Source organism: Pseudorasbora parva, chromosome 20 (genome assembly GCF_024679245.1).
Source record: "Pseudorasbora parva isolate DD20220531a chromosome 20, ASM2467924v1, whole genome shotgun sequence".
Lineage (NCBI taxonomy): Eukaryota > Metazoa > Chordata > Actinopteri > Cypriniformes > Gobionidae > Pseudorasbora > Pseudorasbora parva.
The window spans coordinates 39,766,331-39,787,608 of NC_090191.1; the positions used below are offsets into that span (position 1 = coordinate 39,766,331).

The 21,278-nt window shown below is 38.1% G+C and overlaps 1 protein-coding gene across 1 annotated transcript; it reads right to left on the reverse strand.

Moving 5' to 3' along the window:
• Positions 1-215: 215 nt before the first annotated feature.
• Positions 216-19,463, reverse strand: e2f7 (E2F transcription factor 7). The gene is made up of 13 exons (XM_067428241.1): positions 18,941-19,463; positions 17,837-17,935; positions 16,735-17,031; positions 16,424-16,574; positions 13,603-13,824; positions 9,144-9,302; positions 8,909-9,046; positions 8,656-8,820; positions 6,394-6,463; positions 4,255-4,558; positions 3,488-3,659; positions 3,071-3,393; positions 216-1,352 (listed from the first exon to the last, which is right to left on the reverse strand). Exons 2-13 carry the CDS (start codon positions 17,933-17,935, stop codon positions 1,203-1,205), a joined length of 2,250 nt encoding a protein of 749 aa, XP_067284342.1. The 5' UTR covers positions 18,941-19,463; the 3' UTR covers positions 216-1,202.
• Between the last annotated feature and the right edge of the window lie 1,815 nt (positions 19,464-21,278).

Consider the following 21,278-nt stretch of genomic DNA (forward strand, 5'->3'; position numbering starts at 1 on the left):
TTTTAAACCATTATTGGCAATTTAATGAATTGCTGATTGCTTCCATATACAAGTGCATTAATAAACACTGTGATTTTGTTTTAATCATAATCTGAGATTTGCATTCTAGATGCAATATGACAATCAATATTTCTTTTTGTACATGCTGCCATCTTGTGGTAGACACGAGCCTGTGCTGTGCACTTTCCCACTTGAAATCACTGACTTATGCAAATAATTTGACCAATAATATTGCATTTTACATATATTTATTTTTGCATTACATGTAAGACACACCTGTGTCCACACATACGATTGAAAATACATCAATCAATGACGAAACAAAATGAGGACAAACACAAAAGCACCATACAGATTCATCAGTGCAGCTTTAAGCATCCAAGTCATTTAAAAAAGACAGAAATAAACATATACACAAGATTAATAAATGCTACGCATACTGTAAATACTGTACGAATTACACCCTGCAGTGCAAAACGCAATCCAAATGTAACTCCTGTACGGTTCCAAAAAATAATTTATTACTAGTCTAAGAACAATTAATACATAAACATTTTGTTTTCAACAGTACAGTACTATGATAATTCCAGTGATTGCAGATCATATTCACTGGTTTTTCAAGTATGTCTTTGTTTCCTATTTATTCAACAGGCATAGCACCTCAAACTTAAACAGAAAATTACAACCACTATCTTGTTCTTCATCCCCAAATACCGTTTTCTACTCATTCATTCTTCGTGGCGATCATGAAACGAAGGTTTCTAAGGCATTTCGGTTTCACCAATATGGCACTTTTTACAAACTGTTAACTTGTGAATTAGCAAAATACGAATATGAGCAAATCTGTGGTTCTCTCAAGAGGTCGATCCAGACTTAATTAATTTTCACATTTTTAAATATGTAGTGCTAAAGCTGGATTGATGATTTTAGCCTCTGGGAATACTATAATAAATAATGATGGTAAACAAAATCAGGCGATACACTGGTATTATATCAAATAAACAAAGAAATGTTGTGTGTAACAGATTATTTCACACTATAGACCCTGAGTGGGACTTTAGTATTCTGATGTTAGTAAAGAGGCAATGTTCGTATACGACAAATAATTCAAGTAAAAATTTTGCTGTGTAATGCTGTTTCTGTCTTTGGCACTGTAGCACCACAGAAGCCTGAAAACTAATGACACAAATGCAGCGGCTAATTTAATTGGCTGTGGTGTGTCCGATGTCCAGCCTCCTCTGGGCGGAGCCTCTTTTGCGTGCCGCTGGTTGGGTGGTGAGAGACCCGAAAGCACCAGGTGTCTCGAAGAAAGATTTGGACCCCAGCGCTGCTTCCTTTGGTGTCATGGGAGTCTGAAATAGGGCAAGGAAGAAGGTCAGAAACACTATATAAAATATATTGTTTGAAATCTTTCATACTATAACAGTATTTTTTTTATTTTTTACCTAAACTAAATGTAAAGTTTTCATTTAGTTGAAAAACAAAAGTTCATTTAATAATCATGGATGATGATCATGTTGGGTAAGTACTCTGTGTATCATTAAATTATTTTATTTTTTCAGCGCACGTGCAGACAGGGTTGCCAAGTTTTACAACAAAACCCAGCAACTACTAGCCCTAAATAATAGCTTCTCCGGGAAAAAATGGCGTTTGGGGGGTAAAATGTGTTATTTTGGCAAGGTTACCTGCTAAAATTCACACTCATGGGTCTATATATCACATAATAGTCGCTTCAACCCCGCGGACATAGAAAACAACCCGCGGAAAAAAAACCGCGGGCTTGGCAACACAGTGCAGTTGAGCTCTGTTGACATTTGACAATGCATTGCTTCGTTGCTCTGATTGGTTGTAGGTCTGTCTGTCTGGTCAACCATATCTGGTTTGGTTGAAACACGGCCCATAATCACAGCCCAATGGACTCATATTCTGACTAGAATTGAGTATGACCACGTCAGGCTACAATATACACCGATCAGGCATAACATTATGACCCACGAAGGAATGGAACAGTGAAGAACCGGCCACAGGGTCATGGGCGGCCAAGGCTCATTGATGCACGTGTGGAGCGAAGGCGGGCCCGTGTGGTCCGATCAAACAGACGAGCTACTGGAGCTCAAACTGCTCAAGAAGTTAATGCTGGTTCTGATAGAAATATAAGTCCACTATATTTCTAGTATATATATATATATATATATATATATAAGTCCACTGCATACTAAAAGACATAAATGATGACTTTGTAGAGCATTTGTAAGGAAAATACAGACAGGAGAGACCATAAAACAAAGTGTGCGTCTCTCACAGCGCATATCCTGCAATGAAGCCTGTGAATGTGTTTGTAAATCGCGTCAACCTTTCTGAACTTTATGAAAGATTATTTTATGAAAGGTTTGAGTGGTGTGTGTTTGTGTGTGAGCAATTTGGAAGCAGGCAGAATACAGATGTTTCTACTCAGCGTCATCATGCATCCGGTTAAAAACTAAGCTCAGAATCGATTCTGAATCTTTGAAGAGAGAATCACAACACATTGATTTTTCTCTCTCCCACCCCTAGTTTATAAGCCGTTTTATTGACGTTTGTCTTCGATTGGAACACTGATTGAGCGGTTACATGACATGATTCATTTTAGTAGGTTGTTTCTTTCAACATACCTTCTGATGTTCATGCATGTTTATTTCATGCTCTTACTAGTAGTAAAGAGAAAGAAATGCTAAGAAATTAGCTGTTAACTGACTGAATTTGAAAGCTTAAGACTTTGTTTCACATGAAATGTTTAGCGATTATTGGATAGTATGAGCACTACAAATAATGTTACGTTTTGTTCACACATTAACTGAATACAGCATTAACTAAAAGCTCTCAGTTACATTTCTCAGCCAACCTTTAGGAGCAGTGAACTGACAGGTTTGTGTGTGTGTCAGATATTCTAGGGCAGTTTATGTACATTGTGTGAATGAAATAGATGCTTGACCATTTTAGAAGCGCTAATTGAACATCACAGTTTTGGTCAGTGATTAAAGGCTTTCCAAATAAATGTTAGATGCATCCCTACAGTCTGCAGTCCACTGACCTGTGTTTGTGCTGGCTGAGGGCTCTCTTGTGCTCGTGGTCCCTGTGGTGAGAATGTGGCCACTGGTATTCTGTGCCCATGGTGCTCAGGGGTGTTCAGTGTTTCAGCCACATTAAATGCTCCTCCTGCCATCACAAACGGGGCCGGTGACAACATGGTGGGCATGCTGAAACTCAAAGCACTGCTGGCAACCCCCTCAGCACTGGAGCTGGGCATTGCACCCGTTAGGAGCGATGAAGGCACCAAAAAATATGGCATAGCTACAGCTGGCACTCCGCCTTGTGTATGTCCTGCTGGCATGAGGAAGTTCAAACCGTTCAGACCTACAGAAAACAGTCAAATGAAACGTTTGAATGAGCGGGCAATCTGAACATTTGATTTTCACTGGTTGTTGCAGACACTCGGGTTTTCTTGTACCTGCTGTGTTTGGAACATAGAGGTAATGAGAGGACAGGAGGGCATCTTTGGGACTGGATGTTCCGGCCTCTTCCTCATTCATTGGCCCAAACGAGGCCTCGTCCCACGGGGAACCTTCTCGAGAGCAGACCGGAGACCTTCTGGCACTGGAGCTCGAACTCTCAGTGTCAACCTGAGACATTCACACATGTTAGAGATAACAGTACTATTGCCACTATTTAATAAAATATATAAGCCAGTCATGGCTGTGCATTACAGTGATTTCACCACGGTAAAATCTGTACCTCTCAGCCGATGTTCATTTTATTGCAAACAGCCTAATTATTTCAATTTTACATTATTTATTGTTTTATTGCATTCAAGTAAATGTTTATAATTACTTTCTTTAATTGTTCTTGTTTTTTGTCCAGTTTTATTTATTTATTTATTATATGTTAAGCTATGTATGAGCTACATTTTGTGCATGTCAAAAAAGTATTACTAAATTAAAGTAAACATTTTTAACATTAAAATGTTATTTTGTCAAATATTTAAATGTATAAAAAATATTTTTTGTTTAAAAGCTTTAATAGTATTTTTTGCTTTAGTTTCTTTTGTCATTTATATTTTGTTACTCATTTAACATTTTATGTATTAAAAAAAGGTGCTATACAAATAAAATTATTAATAAATTAAAATATTTGAGATACATGCATTAAAATATGTATATGCACGGTGATGTGGATGAGTACATGTATGCAAGTTTTAATCAGGCTTATAACACTCACCGTTTCACTTTCCATGGATGCAGAGCGTTTGCTTCGTTTAGCAGCCTGATCATCTTCCTCTTCCTCCTGTCTCTCTCTCTTGTTTGGATTTCCCTCCCTGTGGCCTGAGACAGGTGACCTCTGGTTGAAGCCCTCAGGGATGTGTCCACTGTACAGCATGAGCAGGGGTGTTTGTGGCAGGCCGGACAGGTAAGCTAACGGGTGAGGAGTGAACTGGGCCGAAACGGGCAGTGACCCATACGGGACGTCAGCCTGAAGAGGCACTGCCAGAGACGCCACTACAGGGCTTCCACTGGGCGGAAAACTGCAAACGTACACAACACAGTAGTTAGTCGTCACTGTTGTTATTGTTAACTAAAAATACAAATAGTCAGTTGAAATAGGGATAAAATATTACTTAATATTAGATTTTAAAGCTACACTGTGTGATATTTTCCCCCATCTAGCGGTGTAAAGGTATATGACCACCCAGTGAATATTAGTTTCTGTTCCTCTCAATTCTGATTTCATTTTAACTCCTACGGTGGCCGATTTAGTCCAAGATTAACATGGCAATCTCCCTCTTCACATTCGACACGGTGCCATCGAGTGTTAAAACGCGAAAAGCGAAGCTTGAATTTACGGGTATGTCCCTCTTTGGCTACTGTACTTTCAAGATGGAGGAGCAACATAGCGACCGGCATTCGAACCCCTCACCCGTATGCATTTACAATGGCATATTATAAACTTACGAGAATACTTTATTACTTGAAAGAAGTAAATATACATTAAAGGGGGGGTGAAATGCTGTTTCATGCATACTGAGCTTTTTACACTGTTAAAGACTTGGATTCCCATCCTAAACATAGACAAAGTTTCAAAAACTAATGTTGGACGTTTGATGGAGTATTTCTGTGTCAAAAATACTCCTTCTGGTTTCTCACAAGTTTTGGAGAGTTTTTTATGAGTATGGGTCTACTTGACGTTAATAGAGCGGAAGGTCCTTGTATGGGCCGTACGGGCTCTTCTCCCGGTAGGGTGCGCACGCGTGTGACTAGAGCGAGAGAGGAAATGCACGCCCATAAACACTCTCTCAGGTGCAGATCCAGTCGATCCAGGCGCCGCGCTCCACTTTATTCCTATGGGTGACGTCGAGCGACTTCAACGCTTCAGCACAGCATTCCGGGAAGGCAGCGCTGCATTTGAACCGATTTGAACGCAGAAATGACGGGAAGCTTCACAACATCGCTTCAGTCGCGTCGCAAAAGTGGATTTACACCGTTCACTGCTGTCAGGACTTTACCAAATCATACCATAGAAGTGTGTTTTTGACGGAGCAGTCCCAGCGATAAAGGTTCAGTCCTGCTTTGGAAGCAGCCGGTGAGTAAAACTGCTTCAAATGTCCGTGCTGTCGGCTATCGTCGCGTGAGTAAACATCAGTAAACGACACGATCGCGTGCTTCGTCATTTAAATGTGCTAACGGACTCTATTGTTGTTCTGTATAACGTTACACTAGTCTGACGTGCAAAACCGTTTTGCTTGCTACTGCTAAGGTTTAGTCGCATACAATAGTCCATAAACCGAATCATGTCCTCATAAACTGCGAGTAAACACAAACGTTGACAGGCCCCTAAATACAGTCCATACCACAGAGACGGACGTCCTGTGTTGCTGTTTCTCCTGTTCAATTTATTTCAGCCTCAGATTTGATTCTGGATCATTATCTGTATTAGCTGAGATAGCCATGGGTTTTTCCACGCTTGAGGACGTCACCGCTTTGTGCGATCGTCATTCTTTAGCTCCGCCCACACGATACGCCTCCAGGCACTCGTTTTTTTCCGGAAAGACTCGGTACAGCCCATATTTCTTTTATAAATATAATAAAACTAAAGACTTTTCGGAGATATGAAGGATGCAATACTACTCTATAGGTACTCAAGATTGACATGAGATTGACTGAAACTGAGTGTTTCACCCCCCCTTTAATAAGCACATATATTTTTGAAAGAACTAAGTGTTTTTAGCTAAGAATAAACTAAAAAAGTTACACAGTGTAGCTTTAAACTAGGGTTCGAACTTATATCATTTTTGTGACAGGCTCAGATCTTTATAAGTTACGGAAATTTCTGCAATTACAAATTCTGTACAGGTGGACTCACCTGTCTCCAAACTGCAATTGACACACTGCACTGTTGTTCACACTCTTCCTGGAGTAATCCACCGGCTCGTCTGACAACACAACCATGAAAAACATTGCATTAAACTTGAGTTACATCAAATGTAAGTGGCACACTAACATCATGGTTGTATATTACATTGTATATTACAAATATTGTAGGAAGGGATGCTCCGAAAGGGGCTTAAGAGTCATTTCCCTCGGTGACCATCTTTGATAAGCCTCTCAAGCATACAAGTGCAGCTCCTATCTTTTTGAATGGGGAAACATCAAATTCTCCAAAACTATTCGCCAAAATTAATATTTGAAATCACCAATAAAATCTGACAACTACTTTTGCATACCTTTTGTTTCTAAACGCTCGAATCATGACAAAAAATGTTATTTTTCAGCCTGGATGAAGCTAATGAGCACACACAATCCTAAACACTGCCTGTTACTATAGCAACCAGAGTGGCAGCTGCAGTGATGCAATGACTTTACTAATCAACGATTGGCTCTTTCATTTAGAAGGCGGGGCTTATTTGCCATATTGGGTGTTGCACTTTCTCCAATTCATGAGTAATCGGAGTGCACCGTCTTCCTATATTTAAAGTCTTTGCTGATAATCACACTCTAAGACTAGATCGGGAGTGACTACATTTGGCTGATCTCATGAACTGATGGCAATATGATGAGGTAAATCGCAGAAAGTTGCCACTGACGTGCATGTAAACAGATGAGGCTTTTGCACCATGGTCTCCTTTGCAACTTTGCAGAACATTAGTAAACCATAGTAAACTGCTCAATTCTGTTTAGAGCAGGTTCTCTCGAGCCCACACACAACCCAACATGATGTGCAGATCTTGAGAAAATCCTCACGGAGTGACATGACATGCTGGAGCTTGGCTAAAGCTCCAGGACTTCTGGGATACAATCGCATCACGATCATGACGCAGTGATTTGACCATTCAACAAATAGAAAGTAAATCTTCAGTGTGGTGGGTTAGGGATGATGTGTCAAACGCGGATGGATTGGATGGATCGCTCAGATTGACAGGTCTTGATTTACTGTCTGCCATAGAATAGGAGCAATCAGCTGAAACAGCGCTGGAAGATCATCAAAATCTAAACCAAACTCGATTTTATGACCTGTACATTATACATAAAACACATTATCAATTGCTATTATTTAAAACAGTTAAATAATTGTTAGGCTGCATTAAATAGGTCAGCCGGAAGCGGGAATACTTCCCACAACACCTGATGTACTCATTACATCATAAGAAGAGTGGCATCTACGCTAATGTTAGTCTCGCTGTTTATCTCGAGGTTTACAGTAGTCTGGATCCAGTCCAGATGGTGGACCTGCACCTAGGCGAGACCACAAAGCTTCCCGGAAGTGTCTGCAGAGAACGTGTCAAATACACTCTCCCCTGTGAAGGCCTCCTTCACTTCACTTTTCCTCTGAAAAGATGAAAATGTTATCAAACTGATCAGAAATGACTAGAAACGCTGTATTATGCATGCCAGACAAGTCATTTGGCGGCCATTTTGTAAAGAAAAACTACAAGCCCCCACACAATTGTATTCAAACACGCTTGCCTATAGACTAAACATGTAACATGCTCACGTTAATGCCGTCGCCGTTCTCACAGATTCATGCTTTTTTGTAGTTTACAAGATGATAATGATCTCCTTTCAAAACCTGTTTCGGGGTTTGTGTTCTCTAGCAGCCAGAACGCATTGAGAGTTTTCTATTTTGGTTGAAAATAGTGTCGTGTTAGTGTCTCCCAAATTAAATAACTAATGATTTTTTACAAACGGAAATATATTGTCAATATTGTAAAAAGCGCTATATCTATAAGAGGGTGACTTGACCTGTCATATATACTTTCTAATCATGTCAAGCACGAATAATAATACATTTCTAAATCAAATTTCTCTAAAATTTGAGGGTTTCTATCAAATGACACCATGTGGAATTACTAAAAATAAACCCTTCCTTTTTTCTTCAGGGTGTAGGGGTTGTAATGACAGCCAACAGAGACCTTACGTATAACTATATAAATCTTGAATGATCTGGATCGACCGATCATGATGACAGGAAATCGTTTCGGTAGTCATATCGGCTGCAAAAATCCTGATCGGAGCATCCCTAATTGTTGGCTTATGCTTTTCCGCTCTTTTGTAAATGGCTTAAGATAAAAGTGTCTGCTAAAGAGCACAAGTGTAAAATGCTAGTGTTCTGCTCAATTCTTCTCACCTGTGGAATGCCTGTGCGGTGTGCTGGGGGCGGAGCTTATCAGTCTTTGATTGACAGAAGGGACCGGAATGACCTGAAAGGACGAGTGACGCGTCATCTTCTCCCGTCGTTCCCCGGGGCCCGTGACGGAGGTACTGATCTGAGCTTCGGAGACCTTCAAATCGTCTGAATCGTAAATAAATAAAAGACATTACCATAAAATCATACTAAAAGAGACTTAAAAGCTCTTTTCCAATGTTTAAACAGGACGTACCACTGCTGCTGTGAAAATCGGCCGGTCCGATCCATTTGAACACGGGTTTACGGCTCTTTTCTTCTCGCACGTGAAGTTTCTTGATCAGATTCAGGCTGGTCAAGACATTAGCGATATCATACAAGCGACGTACCTTAGCTAAACAAACACAAACAAGTGGCAAAAAGAGATTGTGAGCTACACTTAAATCAATAAATATACAAAATATGAGAGTTCAAAATGACTGACGTCCTACTTTTATACTTGCTGTGGCTGGACTCATCCTGCCCCTCCTCGATCAAAATCTTAGCAGCCGTGTCGAGTGTAACGGTCTGTGTTTTGGACACCAGGAACAGCATGACAAACTTCTGGCTCATGATGCGAAGCGATTTATCTTTTCGTCTGCTGGAAGCCGCTGTAAGGGAGATAAATCATGCTTACAACACTGTAAAACATGCGAAAGTTGTCGTTTCAGAAATGGGAGCATCACTTTTTAATATAAAGACCTTCAGAGAACCACACAGCAACTTAAAGGACAACTCCGGTGAAAAATGACCCTAGGGGTAAATAACACATGGTTACAGAGTTTATCGTTCTCTAGGATGCGTTTTCATTAAAATTGAATGTAAAGAGTTTTATCTCTAAAACAGTTTAGCTTATAACACTAGTGTATGGGGCAACGGGTAAGTGAAATTAAATCGCTAGTTAATACCACTAACAAGGTTCAAAATAGCCTCACACTAACACGGCAGCATAATGAGGGTCCCTACATGCAAACCGAAGCATTGAGAACTTTGTAAGTGTACAAACAGTTTAATAAGATGATACTTTATAAAGACAGTACATTACGCGTATACGGGCAGCAGCCATCTTGGAAAACAGTCTTGACGAGTCGAGCCACGAACGCTGTGCCAAGTGAGCTGATCAATAGGAATTAAGTTTGTGAAATCTAATTACATGGAAATGCATGAATTATATCTGTTTATTAAAATATATGGTTGACTAACTATAAGGGAAGAAGGCGTCCCATATGAGACTCAGTCACAGTTCATCACTTAGCACAGCGTTCGTGGCTCGACTCGTCGAGACTGTTTTCCAAGATGGCTGCTGTCGGTATACGCGTAATGTACTGTCTTTATAAAGTATCTTCTTATTAAACTGTTTGTACAAAGTTCTCAATGCTTCGGTTTGCATGTAGAGACCCTCATTATGCTACCGTGTTAGTGTGAGGCACTTTGAATTGCCATTGGGTATGAAATGTGCTATACAAATAAACTTGCCTTGCGGCTATTATGAGCCTTGTTAGTGGTATTAACTAGCGATTTAATTTGACTTATCCTATGCCCCATACACTTGCGTTATAAGCTAATCTGTTTTTAGAGATAAAACTCTTTACACATTACATTTTCATGAAAACGCATCCCAGAGAACGATCTACCATGTGGAACCATGTGTTAATTACCCATAGGTTCATTTTTCACCTTTAAGGAACAGTGAAGATGGTTCACAAGAGGAATTAGGCTAAATGATGCTCCTTGAGTTTGAACAACTGTGCCGCTGAAACCAAGGCGATGAATAAAGGATCAATGAATAAATTTGATGCGACTGGCAGGAGAGAATCAGAGGTGATGAATGGCATCATTGGTCGGTGAATTGGCTGGTCGAGTGACTCCTGCCCTCATGACGGGAGCGTAATAAGCTTCTGTTAGGAAGCAAAGCTGTTGCTTAGCGACAGCGGCCACATGGGAAAAAAAGCCAGCGAACACAATAACCACATTAGAGGATCCAGACGAGGACGACAGGACGTAAAACAGCTTCATTTCTTTATCAAGTCCTCAAACTCAGATATCCATTTGAGAGCTTCAATGCAATGCACACCGCCTGCAATGTGAAATTAAACACATGGCCACTGAGCACACAAATAAACACTGACTTCAGCCATTTGACTGTAGTAAATGAACTATTGGACCCACTTTATATTAGGTGGCCTTAACTACTATGTAATAACATTTTAATTAAACATTTGATACAATGCACTAACATGTTTTTACCATAGACTGTAAAAAAATATGGACGTAGTGTCCGTGACGTCACCCATAGGATTCTGATAAGCCGTTCTGAAGCTTAAAGTATGGGCGAGCTGGGCGTTGCCATCTTGCGAGCGAGTCATCGCGTGTCACTCCCGGATAACAGAAAATGGGCAAAAGGCGGGATGTGCGCGGAGCTGAGGTGACGCAATGACTATAGACGGCGGATAAATGGCTATCCACTTGTAACCACGCCCTTAATTATGCAGAACCTTACGGCTTTATATAACATAAACGTGAGTTATAAAAAAATTCACTCCCCTCACAGTTGTCATGAAGATCAAAATTAGCCTTATAAGCCAAAACCACAATTTGTACCAGGCTGTAAACATGTTTTTTTCTGCTGTAAAGTTGAGAATTTTAACATGGGGCTCAATGAGATTCTGCTCCTTCTGGAGCCTGCCCTAGAGGCCAGTTGAGGAATTGCAGTTTACATTACTTCCGTATTGGCTTCAAAAGAGATCGTGGGAGGTTGGCACATGGTTTTTACACTGTACTTTTAAAAATACCTGTATGTAATTACATCTGTAGTTACACATTTGACACTTCCCTTACACCTAACCCTATCCTTAAACTTACCCACAAACCACACCTGTCCCTAACTCTACCTGTATCCCACCTCAATATCAGCAAAAGTGTTTTGCAATAAGTAAATTGTACTTATTTTTTAATGTAAGTACATAGTAGTTAAGGCCACCTAATATAAAGTGGGGCCGAACTATTATATTTAGTGTTGTTATATAAAAATATAGGCTTTTTATTTTGAGCATTGACTAATAATGGAGCCAGAAAATGTACATTTTAAAAATGATGTCGATTTAATTTGAAGCACACAAATGTATATACTGGGGCTTTATTGTAAAAAGTATTTTTTTTTTTTTTTTTAGGTTTTATGAAGGTCAATTTTAGACTTCTTTAAGACCAAGTACAATTTAAGGAATCAATTGAAGGAAAAATGTCAGTATGTTCTCTAAACGTAAATGTGGTAGAAGAAACACAATGAGTTGTATTAGCAACGCTTCAGAGTTTGTAAAATACAACTTCCAACAGATCTCCATTACATTTTAATTCATTTTATAAAAATAAAAATAGTTGTTTGATTCACTCTTCTCTCAATCATTAGATTATGGAAATATACGTTACTGTACCCTCTTGCATTTATAAAGATGCATTTACTGGAAATTCAAAATGACAAAATATGAATAAACTGTAAAAATGATCAAAATAAAGTGAGTTTATTATTAAAACAATAACAAATATCTTCCAATGGGCTCAGAATAATTAACTTAATTCAAAGGGAAGTTTTAATAACTCAACAACAAGATATTTGTACTTGTTCTCAAGCATAAACTCACTTAATATTATATGCATTTTCACGACTTCTTTTTAAATTTCATGTCAAGTAAATGTATCTTGATTTAAAGATCAAAACACAGAGGAATATATAAATATTTTTGCAATGCATGCAATATTTAATGGCATGACTGAATTTAAGACTTTCTGCTCTGATTTAAGACCTTTTAAGGCCTTGATTTGTGAATTAAGAACTTTTCAAAGATTTTAAGACCCGCAAAAGCCTTTTTTTTTAAACCAAAGACACACCAGAAAACCAAAGAAAAATCAGAAATAACTAAATATAAGTTATATTGGTAAAACATTTTAGGCACAGAATTGTTCATGATAAATATAATGCAAATACTTCTATATATTTCAAAACCATGTCTGCTTAAGTTCTGAAATGAACTTTATCATTACTAAATTGAATGGGGTTTCCCCAAACAAAGGTCAACGGTGATGTGATTTAATCAGGCCGCCTTTACAGGAGCTCAGCAGACAGAAACATGTCTAAACCTGCAGCTTCATCTTCCTCTCTGAATAATTAGCTTCCCTCCTCAGCCTGTCTGCGAGAGCGTGGCGCATTTATAACAAAGAGACCCAGTGCTGTGATAGGATTACCTGTGATCAACACAAAGACCTGGTAACCAGTGTTGTGATGCCCGAGACGCTGTCAACGGGTGACCGATCAATGGAGCACAAGGGCGAGACACTAATAATGGTGTTAATGCAGCAACCGTCACTATGCAATATCAACCGATATGGCAAATCGTTTAAATGCATCACGCAACTAGTCAGACATGACCTTTTTTGTGTCTTAAGCCCTATTCGGACTGTAATTGTTTCTCGTGGTGTCGTAAGGTATTTTTTTAATCATTTACAGGGGCTAGTCTGTGATTTTATTGCCATCAAAATCCAGAATGTCAGTGTTTTTCTCCCACCGCCTGCGTAAAAATCCCCAGCCACATTACCTACCATTTATAAACAAACACCAAGGTCGTGTGGTAATGTAATTGCCGTCTGAATCCGAAACGATCGCTTTAAAATTAACTATTTATATCCTTTTTGACCACAGTGGAGCACCGTATCGTTGCGCTTCGCTGTAATATGGATGCATTTAAAGATCTAGCCTACACTTTTATTACTGAAATGCTGGAAAGTATTTACGAGTTTTATCACTGAGGTGGCATGCACATTTATTTCTACGGACGTCCACATGAGAAACAATTACTGCCCGAATAGGGCCTTTTTACTCTTGATAAATGCAGACCAAATGCTTTGTGTGTGCCATACCGTGTGTGTTTAGCATGTGTTGGGCAGCATACGGGCTGCTTCCTTCTCTCTGGTCCATCTGCAGATGGTAGCCTTGCTCTCGGCCCGCCTGATGGAGGTCCTGCAGGGTCTGTGGCAGCTGCGAGCGCCCGTGCCACACGTACAGGTTCTTTGCCATCCGGCTCACCAGCATCAGAGACTCCAGCACATTCACGATGTCGTAGATACGACGCCTCTCAACACCTGAGACGGTTTAGATCTGTGTCAGTCCCTACATTTCATGGTAACACTTTATATTTAACAACAATAAGCAATACACATTTTCACTAATTTCACACATTTCCTGTAGATTTTTCAGACCATATTAAACATGAATGGTTCTTACTGCACTATATAGCGAGTGATCTGTCAATACTCTTATTTTATGTTTTCTCCAAGTGATAACATGCGCTTACATGACACCTAAAACGCTCTATAACCTGCATATATTCACCACTGACACATCGGTTTGATACTGTAAACGTGGTTTGATGTTGAACGATCACCAAACTGCAAAGTACTGATTCAGAGGATCATTTGCTCCTTTATCTTTTGATTGTTTGAGTGGCAAATGCACATTTGATTAGTCAAGTACAAAAGAGACTCGCTTACGGTAAAGGACAAAGAGCTTTCCGTAATGAAAAGGCGCGTATAGGTATACTCTGTGCGTTTGCTCGGCGCTACTATGAGACACTTGTTCACACTGCAGTGAGCGAGATCAGTATTAGGCATGGTAAAACATGGTACCCGCGGTAAATCAAGAACACCAGATTTAAACAATAAGACTAACTGTGTTGAGCTAGAGAACAATGATTAGTTTTCTGTCGATGAATGATCCAAACAGTTGCTCATCTGTCTAATAAAGCACATCATATATTAAAAAGTATTTTTGTTTCCAAGGTTTATACAAAATAAAACGGAAATCGAGGGTAACGCGGGTGTGATGTCATTGATATGCGACGCACAGACACTATCTCTGCGTCCCAATTCGCATACTATCCATACTAAATAGTACTCGAAAATAGAATTAGCATGTCCCAATCGTAGTATGTTGAAAAGAGTATTCCAAAGATTCCCGGATGGTTTACTATTTCCGGTCAGAATTCAAAGTAAGGATCGATGGGCACTCTAACGGCTGATATTACCCACAACCCATTGCGAGTTGGACGAGGATTCGATTAGAACTACAAATGCGGATAAAAAGTGTTAAAAAACTACAAACATGGCGGATGTGCGAGCTCGACGGTTAAGTAGAGAAGTTTAGATAAAGGGGTTTGAGTAACCAACTATCAATATTTAACCTGACAAAAATATATTTATTCAGTGTTGTCCACATTATATTTCACCTGCAGCATTGTGAACTTTTGTAATGACAGGTTTAGCCATTAACTTTTAAATGCATCATTATATTTAAACTGCAAACACATGAGGAGAGTCTCTGCATTAAAGACCCACACATGGCAGATCAACGAGCGGCTACATTTCTCTCCGATACGGCAGGAGATTAAACTGAATGTGGAGGATTTGAACTGTGACGAATCTGACGATGATTGACAGGGCAGATAAACGGTGACGGGATGCACGTAACTAAGCGACAGAGTCCGTTAAAGATGGCGAAGTATTATGTCCTGAAGCTTGCATACTTTTCTGCTGCACACTCAAAAGTATAAGCCTTTTCTATACTTTTAGGACGTAGTATAAGTAGGCGAATTGGGATCCAGCATATGTGAGTGGAGGGATTTTCAATGGAGTGAGGAGCGGATTTTTTTTTAAAAAGTCGGAGTGTCGTGGTTTTCACTCCACTACCGCTCCATCACAAGTAAAATTCATGCCAACAGCCCAGAATATAACTGCATTTTAGCCAGAACTCACACGTTAAACAAAATGTAACTAGCTTGATACAGATGGATCAAATCAGAAAGAATGTAAAAGTTATGATAATGGTGATGGACGTGAGCGGGATGTTATAGTTCAAGGAATTTTTTTGTACCTTCTACATACTGAATATGAATGGGTGAAAGGAAAGCACGTTTTAAACAGGTAGCACTTATTCACACACACATTCGCTCTCTCTAATGCATTCAAACACATGTAATCTTATAGTGCTTATCTGCTTACGGTTATCTGTCTGATTTTTAATGAGCAGAGATCTGTAATTTAGTGACCCGTAGATTAAATAATAACTAATAAAAAACTACTATTTTCATCTTTCCAAACAAAATGTGCACTGCAGAAAACAGTAATGGTGTTTAACTTTTGATGCTGATAAAGCTTATTAAGCTTGGCATGTCGTATGACAAAACATTTGCAAACTAGTTTTCTGAATGTATGTTGAAACTATCTCCTATTGTTTATTTATTTTTTTAAATTTAATGTATGTATGTTATAAACCAAACTTTTGTGATATTTCAGAGCTTACTTAAATACTTTAGCGTTTAGCCGCAAATTTAAAAAAAAAATGGAGTCCTTGTTAAAATGGCTTATTTCTCTGGATTTAAATATTCTTGGAAACATTTGGGAAAATGTAAGTACACAAGTAAGCTAAATATATAACATTGTTCTGGGTTTTAGATATTTTAATCCAAAAATCTTACATATTGTGCCTTTAAAATCAAAAGTATAATTTGTTAATATCAGTTAATGCACTGTGAACAAACATAACCAATAATATATTTACTTACGTCAACAAAGTTTATAAATGCTTTAAAAATAGTTAGCTAATGCATTAACTAAACAAATGAGACCTTATTTTATACAGAAACGATGGGACTGATTAGGTTTTTTTAATGTTATTTTCTCTTACCTAAGTGTGTGGCCACCTCATCCAGAGAAATATTGATCCTCTCTGAGGTTTCTGGGTGATCAGGGTACAAGGCCAGAAATTTCTGACACAAAAGCCCCAAACTCTTCTGTTTGCGACTGGGTCTCCTCTCAGAATCGTCTAAAGCTTCATACTGAAATTAAAAGAGAACGCAGTGGATACAACTCAAACTTCAGAACATATTTAGGATGAATCGCTTCCTTATTTTGTAAGCCGCATCTGCTAAATGTATAAATGTAAAAGCATGTATGTATTGAAAACATTACACTGATTTATACGACTTGTCTTCGTACCTGACACGAGTCCTCGAGTTCTTCCTCTTCCTCCTCTACAGCTTTCTCTGCATTCTCAATGGGTCTAAAGAGGGTTTTCTTCATCTCTCGGTCGCGCATATCTGGGCTGGCGGCGCTGATCAGCATCTTCAGGTTGGCTGTTGGGGTCCAGGGGTCCGGATGGGCCCTCTCAGTGTGTTTAATGGGGGTTATATGGGTGATATCTGGGCTGGAAACTCTCCTATGTCCGTTCACAGCTGCCGTCACAGACTCACACTTCAGCGGGGTCATTTTCCTTCGGTCCATGCAGATGTTCTCCTGAAATCAGGGAACTGGTCAAACATCTGCATTACTATCAGTGGCGTAACTTTGTTTTAAAAAGTGACAGTCTCACGAAAATGTGTATAAATAGTACAAGTGCGCAATCTCGTGGAATGTACACGTCAAAATGAGCACTTTATGGCGTATTATAAGGGGGGGTCGCATTGCTAATACAATGTTATATCAGATGTAAAATAACAATTGCAGAAAATGTGTTATTAAAATGTCTAGAAATCAATGAAATAGTTAATTTATTGATATAGATCTTGTTTAAACACAATATAGCGTTAGTGCCAACACCAGTGAATAAAGACATAGATTTGCACACTTTGCTTTTAATCCCTGGTCTAGTCTGGTAAACTTGTCAGACGTTCTCGTTTCTAATCTGCCCTCGTATTTTTTTCTCTCACCAAACCCAATACCATCAGTGGTTGTACATCAAGAGCAGGGACAGTTTTTGAGCATTTTGTTTCATGATTTCACCAGAAAAAAATAGAAAGTCTTTGCGACAGCATTAAGCGTTAGATTAAAGTGCTTGTCAGTGTGAAAACTGCATGCACGAGCCACAAGAGAAATCTGCACCACTCATAACAGCGGCAACGAGCAGATCACCTCTTATTTAACAAACGAACGAAATGATGCTCTTCTGGTTAACCAGAGATGTTGTGTTTGTATTAGTTAGGTTTATCCGTTAAGCAAAATAGTTTCAAAAAGGGGTGGGGACATGTCCCATCCATCCCACCCGCAAATTACGCCTATGATTACCACACAATTAAAACATGATAATAACAGATCATCTTACTTTATGATCATTCATGCTGCCAGGATCATCCGAGCTCGTCTTACTCATTAGTGTCCTCATACTGAGCAAATCTTTTAAAGCTAAACACTTTATCTCCATCTAAAAAAAGAAAATTGAATCGGTTATAGCAAGCATCACTCCAAAACATTTCCTTATGTAGTATTTTTGTCTTGTTTCTATCTAAATATCCTTGAATTAAGATTTTACAAGACAAGATATTTTAAAATCTTAATTCTCTCCCAAACACATTTAAATGAGCTTGTTTTCAGCAAAAACCCACTTTATTTAGAAATTTTTCCAATGAGAAAACAAATAATATCTTATATAATTTCACATATCTAGTAAAAGGCTCTTGATTTAAGAATTTTTCGATATTTGGACTGGAAACGAGACAAAAATACTAGGAAAAGCATTTTTTGAAGAGCACATTTATACTATTAGTACACCAGTTCATTACTGAATTATTGATAAGAATGTTACTAATATGAATAACACTCATATTATAACATTATTGATATATAACACCAACAATCTGTGAAGAATTAGTTTGATGTTTAACTTATTAATTAAAGAAAGTTATTAAAACGTGTTACCAACAATCTGTTAAGAACTATTTTGATGGTTAACTTATTAAAAAGTGTTGCCAAGAGTTATATATCCAAGTAACTTAGTACTAACGAGTAATATTAAATTATCAGTACATTGGATATTATATTATTAACGTTACTGCATTAAATAAGGGACATATGAGTTAAAAAAAAGTGATCTGATGACGGTGGGAAGATTTTTGGCGCAAATATCTTCACCAGTTGCCTGGTAACGAAACCAGATTCTCAGAAGAAATATCATTAGTTAAACTTTAGAAATAATTAATACTCATAGTATTACAATATTGCATTGTTTTACGTGATATTGTGGAAGATCGGCATCATAAGCACTGGCTTATACTATATAAATCCTCTCTTTTTCTTATTATTTGAATACTGGTGAAATGTCTGTCAGTAAACATTCAGCCTTGAGTTTGTGGAAATTAATTTACTTATTTTTATATAACGTTATATATATCAGGCAAGTCAGATAGAAGATTTAACTCTACATTCTTACCTTAAACTTCCGTCTTTGGAATAAAACAAAAACTAAACACGTAAAAAAATCCTGCACAAAGGTGATCCTTCTTGTTTCTCCTTACATGAACATAATTTTCTCTGTAAATCAGAAGATCTGAGCTAACAATCTTCTTATTTCTGTCGTACCGTTGAGTCAGGCGACTGTGAATCACCCGCTAAAGCTTGTCTTCTGGCGCTCTGAAGAGCTACACCCTCTCTCAGCCAATCACGATGGCTCTATGCAAAACTACCGACGGTGATTGGCAGAGCGAGGAGGAACTTCCGCAGTGAGACCGTTGCAGCCAATCAGAGAGCCGTTCTGACCAAGCCTGTGGGGGTTTGTTGGCGGGGCAGCACGCGCGCTCTTATTGATCTGTCGCGGTTCTAACAGGCGCGCCTGAAGTTTTTAAGGCTGAGCTGTAACTCTGCGGGGACATAATTAATCATCACAGATAATTAATTGTCATTATATAAATGTCGAATGTCTCATGGCAGCTTTAAATGACAAGCTCAGGCAAGAATAAAGGTGAGTTATTACAGGTGGGGTTTTGTTTTGGCGCGACTCAGGGCTTTCTCGCGGGAGGAAGTGTAATATGAGAGGTCACCCCACACCCACTAACTAGTAACTACCCTCACATTAGGGTGCTTTCGACGATAGTTATAGGAATATAATTATATATCTAATAATAGCCTTAAGGAATAAATAAATCATGTAACTGGCCGTCTAATGAACCGGTGCATTGGCAAAAAAAATGCTTTTCTTGGTATTTTTTGTCTTGTTTCCAGTCCAAATATCTAAAAATTCTAACATTGAGAAGCATTTACTAGACAAGCACAAGTTATTGTTTTGTTTTGGGAAAAAATTACTCAAAATTAAGTGAGTTTTTGCTTAAAATAAGCAAAATAACCTGCCAATGGGATAAGCTGTTTGAATTAGAAGTAATTTCCCCCCTGAACAAGACAATTTTTTACTTGTCTAATAAGTGATTCTTGTTTTAAGATTTGTAAGATGTTTGGACTAGAAACAAGACAAAAATACTAAGTAAGGAAAGCATTTTTTTTCCTCAGTGTAAACAGAATAAACTTAAACTGTACCATAGTTGATTGGTCACCTGCCATAAAAACTATACATTCAGACATACAAACTAAACTACAAAACCAAGGAATCTATAAAAACAGTTCAATACCATATATTATTCATTCATATATAATGCTGCACACATTTTCAACTAGTGATGTAGTCTATGTAATGAATTCTAATGCGTTCAGTGTGTTATAGAAGGTTTCAGATTCATGTTTTTTTGCTTATTTCAGTGGTTTTCAGGCTTTTGTGAGAGCTGAGGAACAACAAGATGCAGGGTAAGGTAATAATAGTACATTACTATTAATATTAGTAGTAATATTCATATTACTACCCCCACATAGGGTGGTGTCATAGCTATAGGAATATATCTAGTAACTGCCTTAAGAAATTAAAAAAATCATGTGTCTGGCTGTCTAATAAACCGGTATAAACAGAATAAACAAACTGTATGATAGTTGATTGGTCACCTGTCATATAAACCATACATTGAGAACTACAAACTAAACTAGAAAACTAAGGAATCCATAAAAACAGATCAATACCATGTATTATTCATTCATATATAATGCTGCACGCAATTTCGACTAGTTATGTAATCTCTAATGCATTCAGTGTGTTATTGAAGGTTTCAAATTCATGTTGATCTACTTATTTCAGGGATTTTTCATGGCTTTAAATTTTTTTTTGAATTTTTGTTCAGGGAATTTTTGCCCTGACTGCTTTTGTGAGAGCTGAGGTACAAAAAGGTACTATTTAGTATATTACTATTATATTACTAACCCAACATAAGGGTGCTTTCATAGTCATAGCTATAGGAATAAAATAATATATCTAATAATTACCTTAAAAAAATAAACTAATCATGTATCTGGCTGTCTAATGAACCAGTATAAACAAACTGTATAATAGTTGATAGGCCACCTGTCATATAAACCATACATTCATACATGGGTTGTTGACGTAACAGCATTTTCACTGTCACACAAGATCAAAATAAATATAATTAGTATTGTCATCATTTGAAATGCAGTATATGGTTAAACATTTCTTTGTCTTACATGGACCTGTTGATATAAAAATTGCTTTGTCTTGAGATTTTTTACATTTTTGAGCCAAATCTCAAAATTGTCCTATGGTGTGACTGTCTCGAACATGTCTAAGTTATAACTTTTATAAATTAATAAAAAAAAGCATACAAATTGTTAATAAAGACCTCAGGTGTGTCTATTTTAGTGAATGACAATACTTTTTT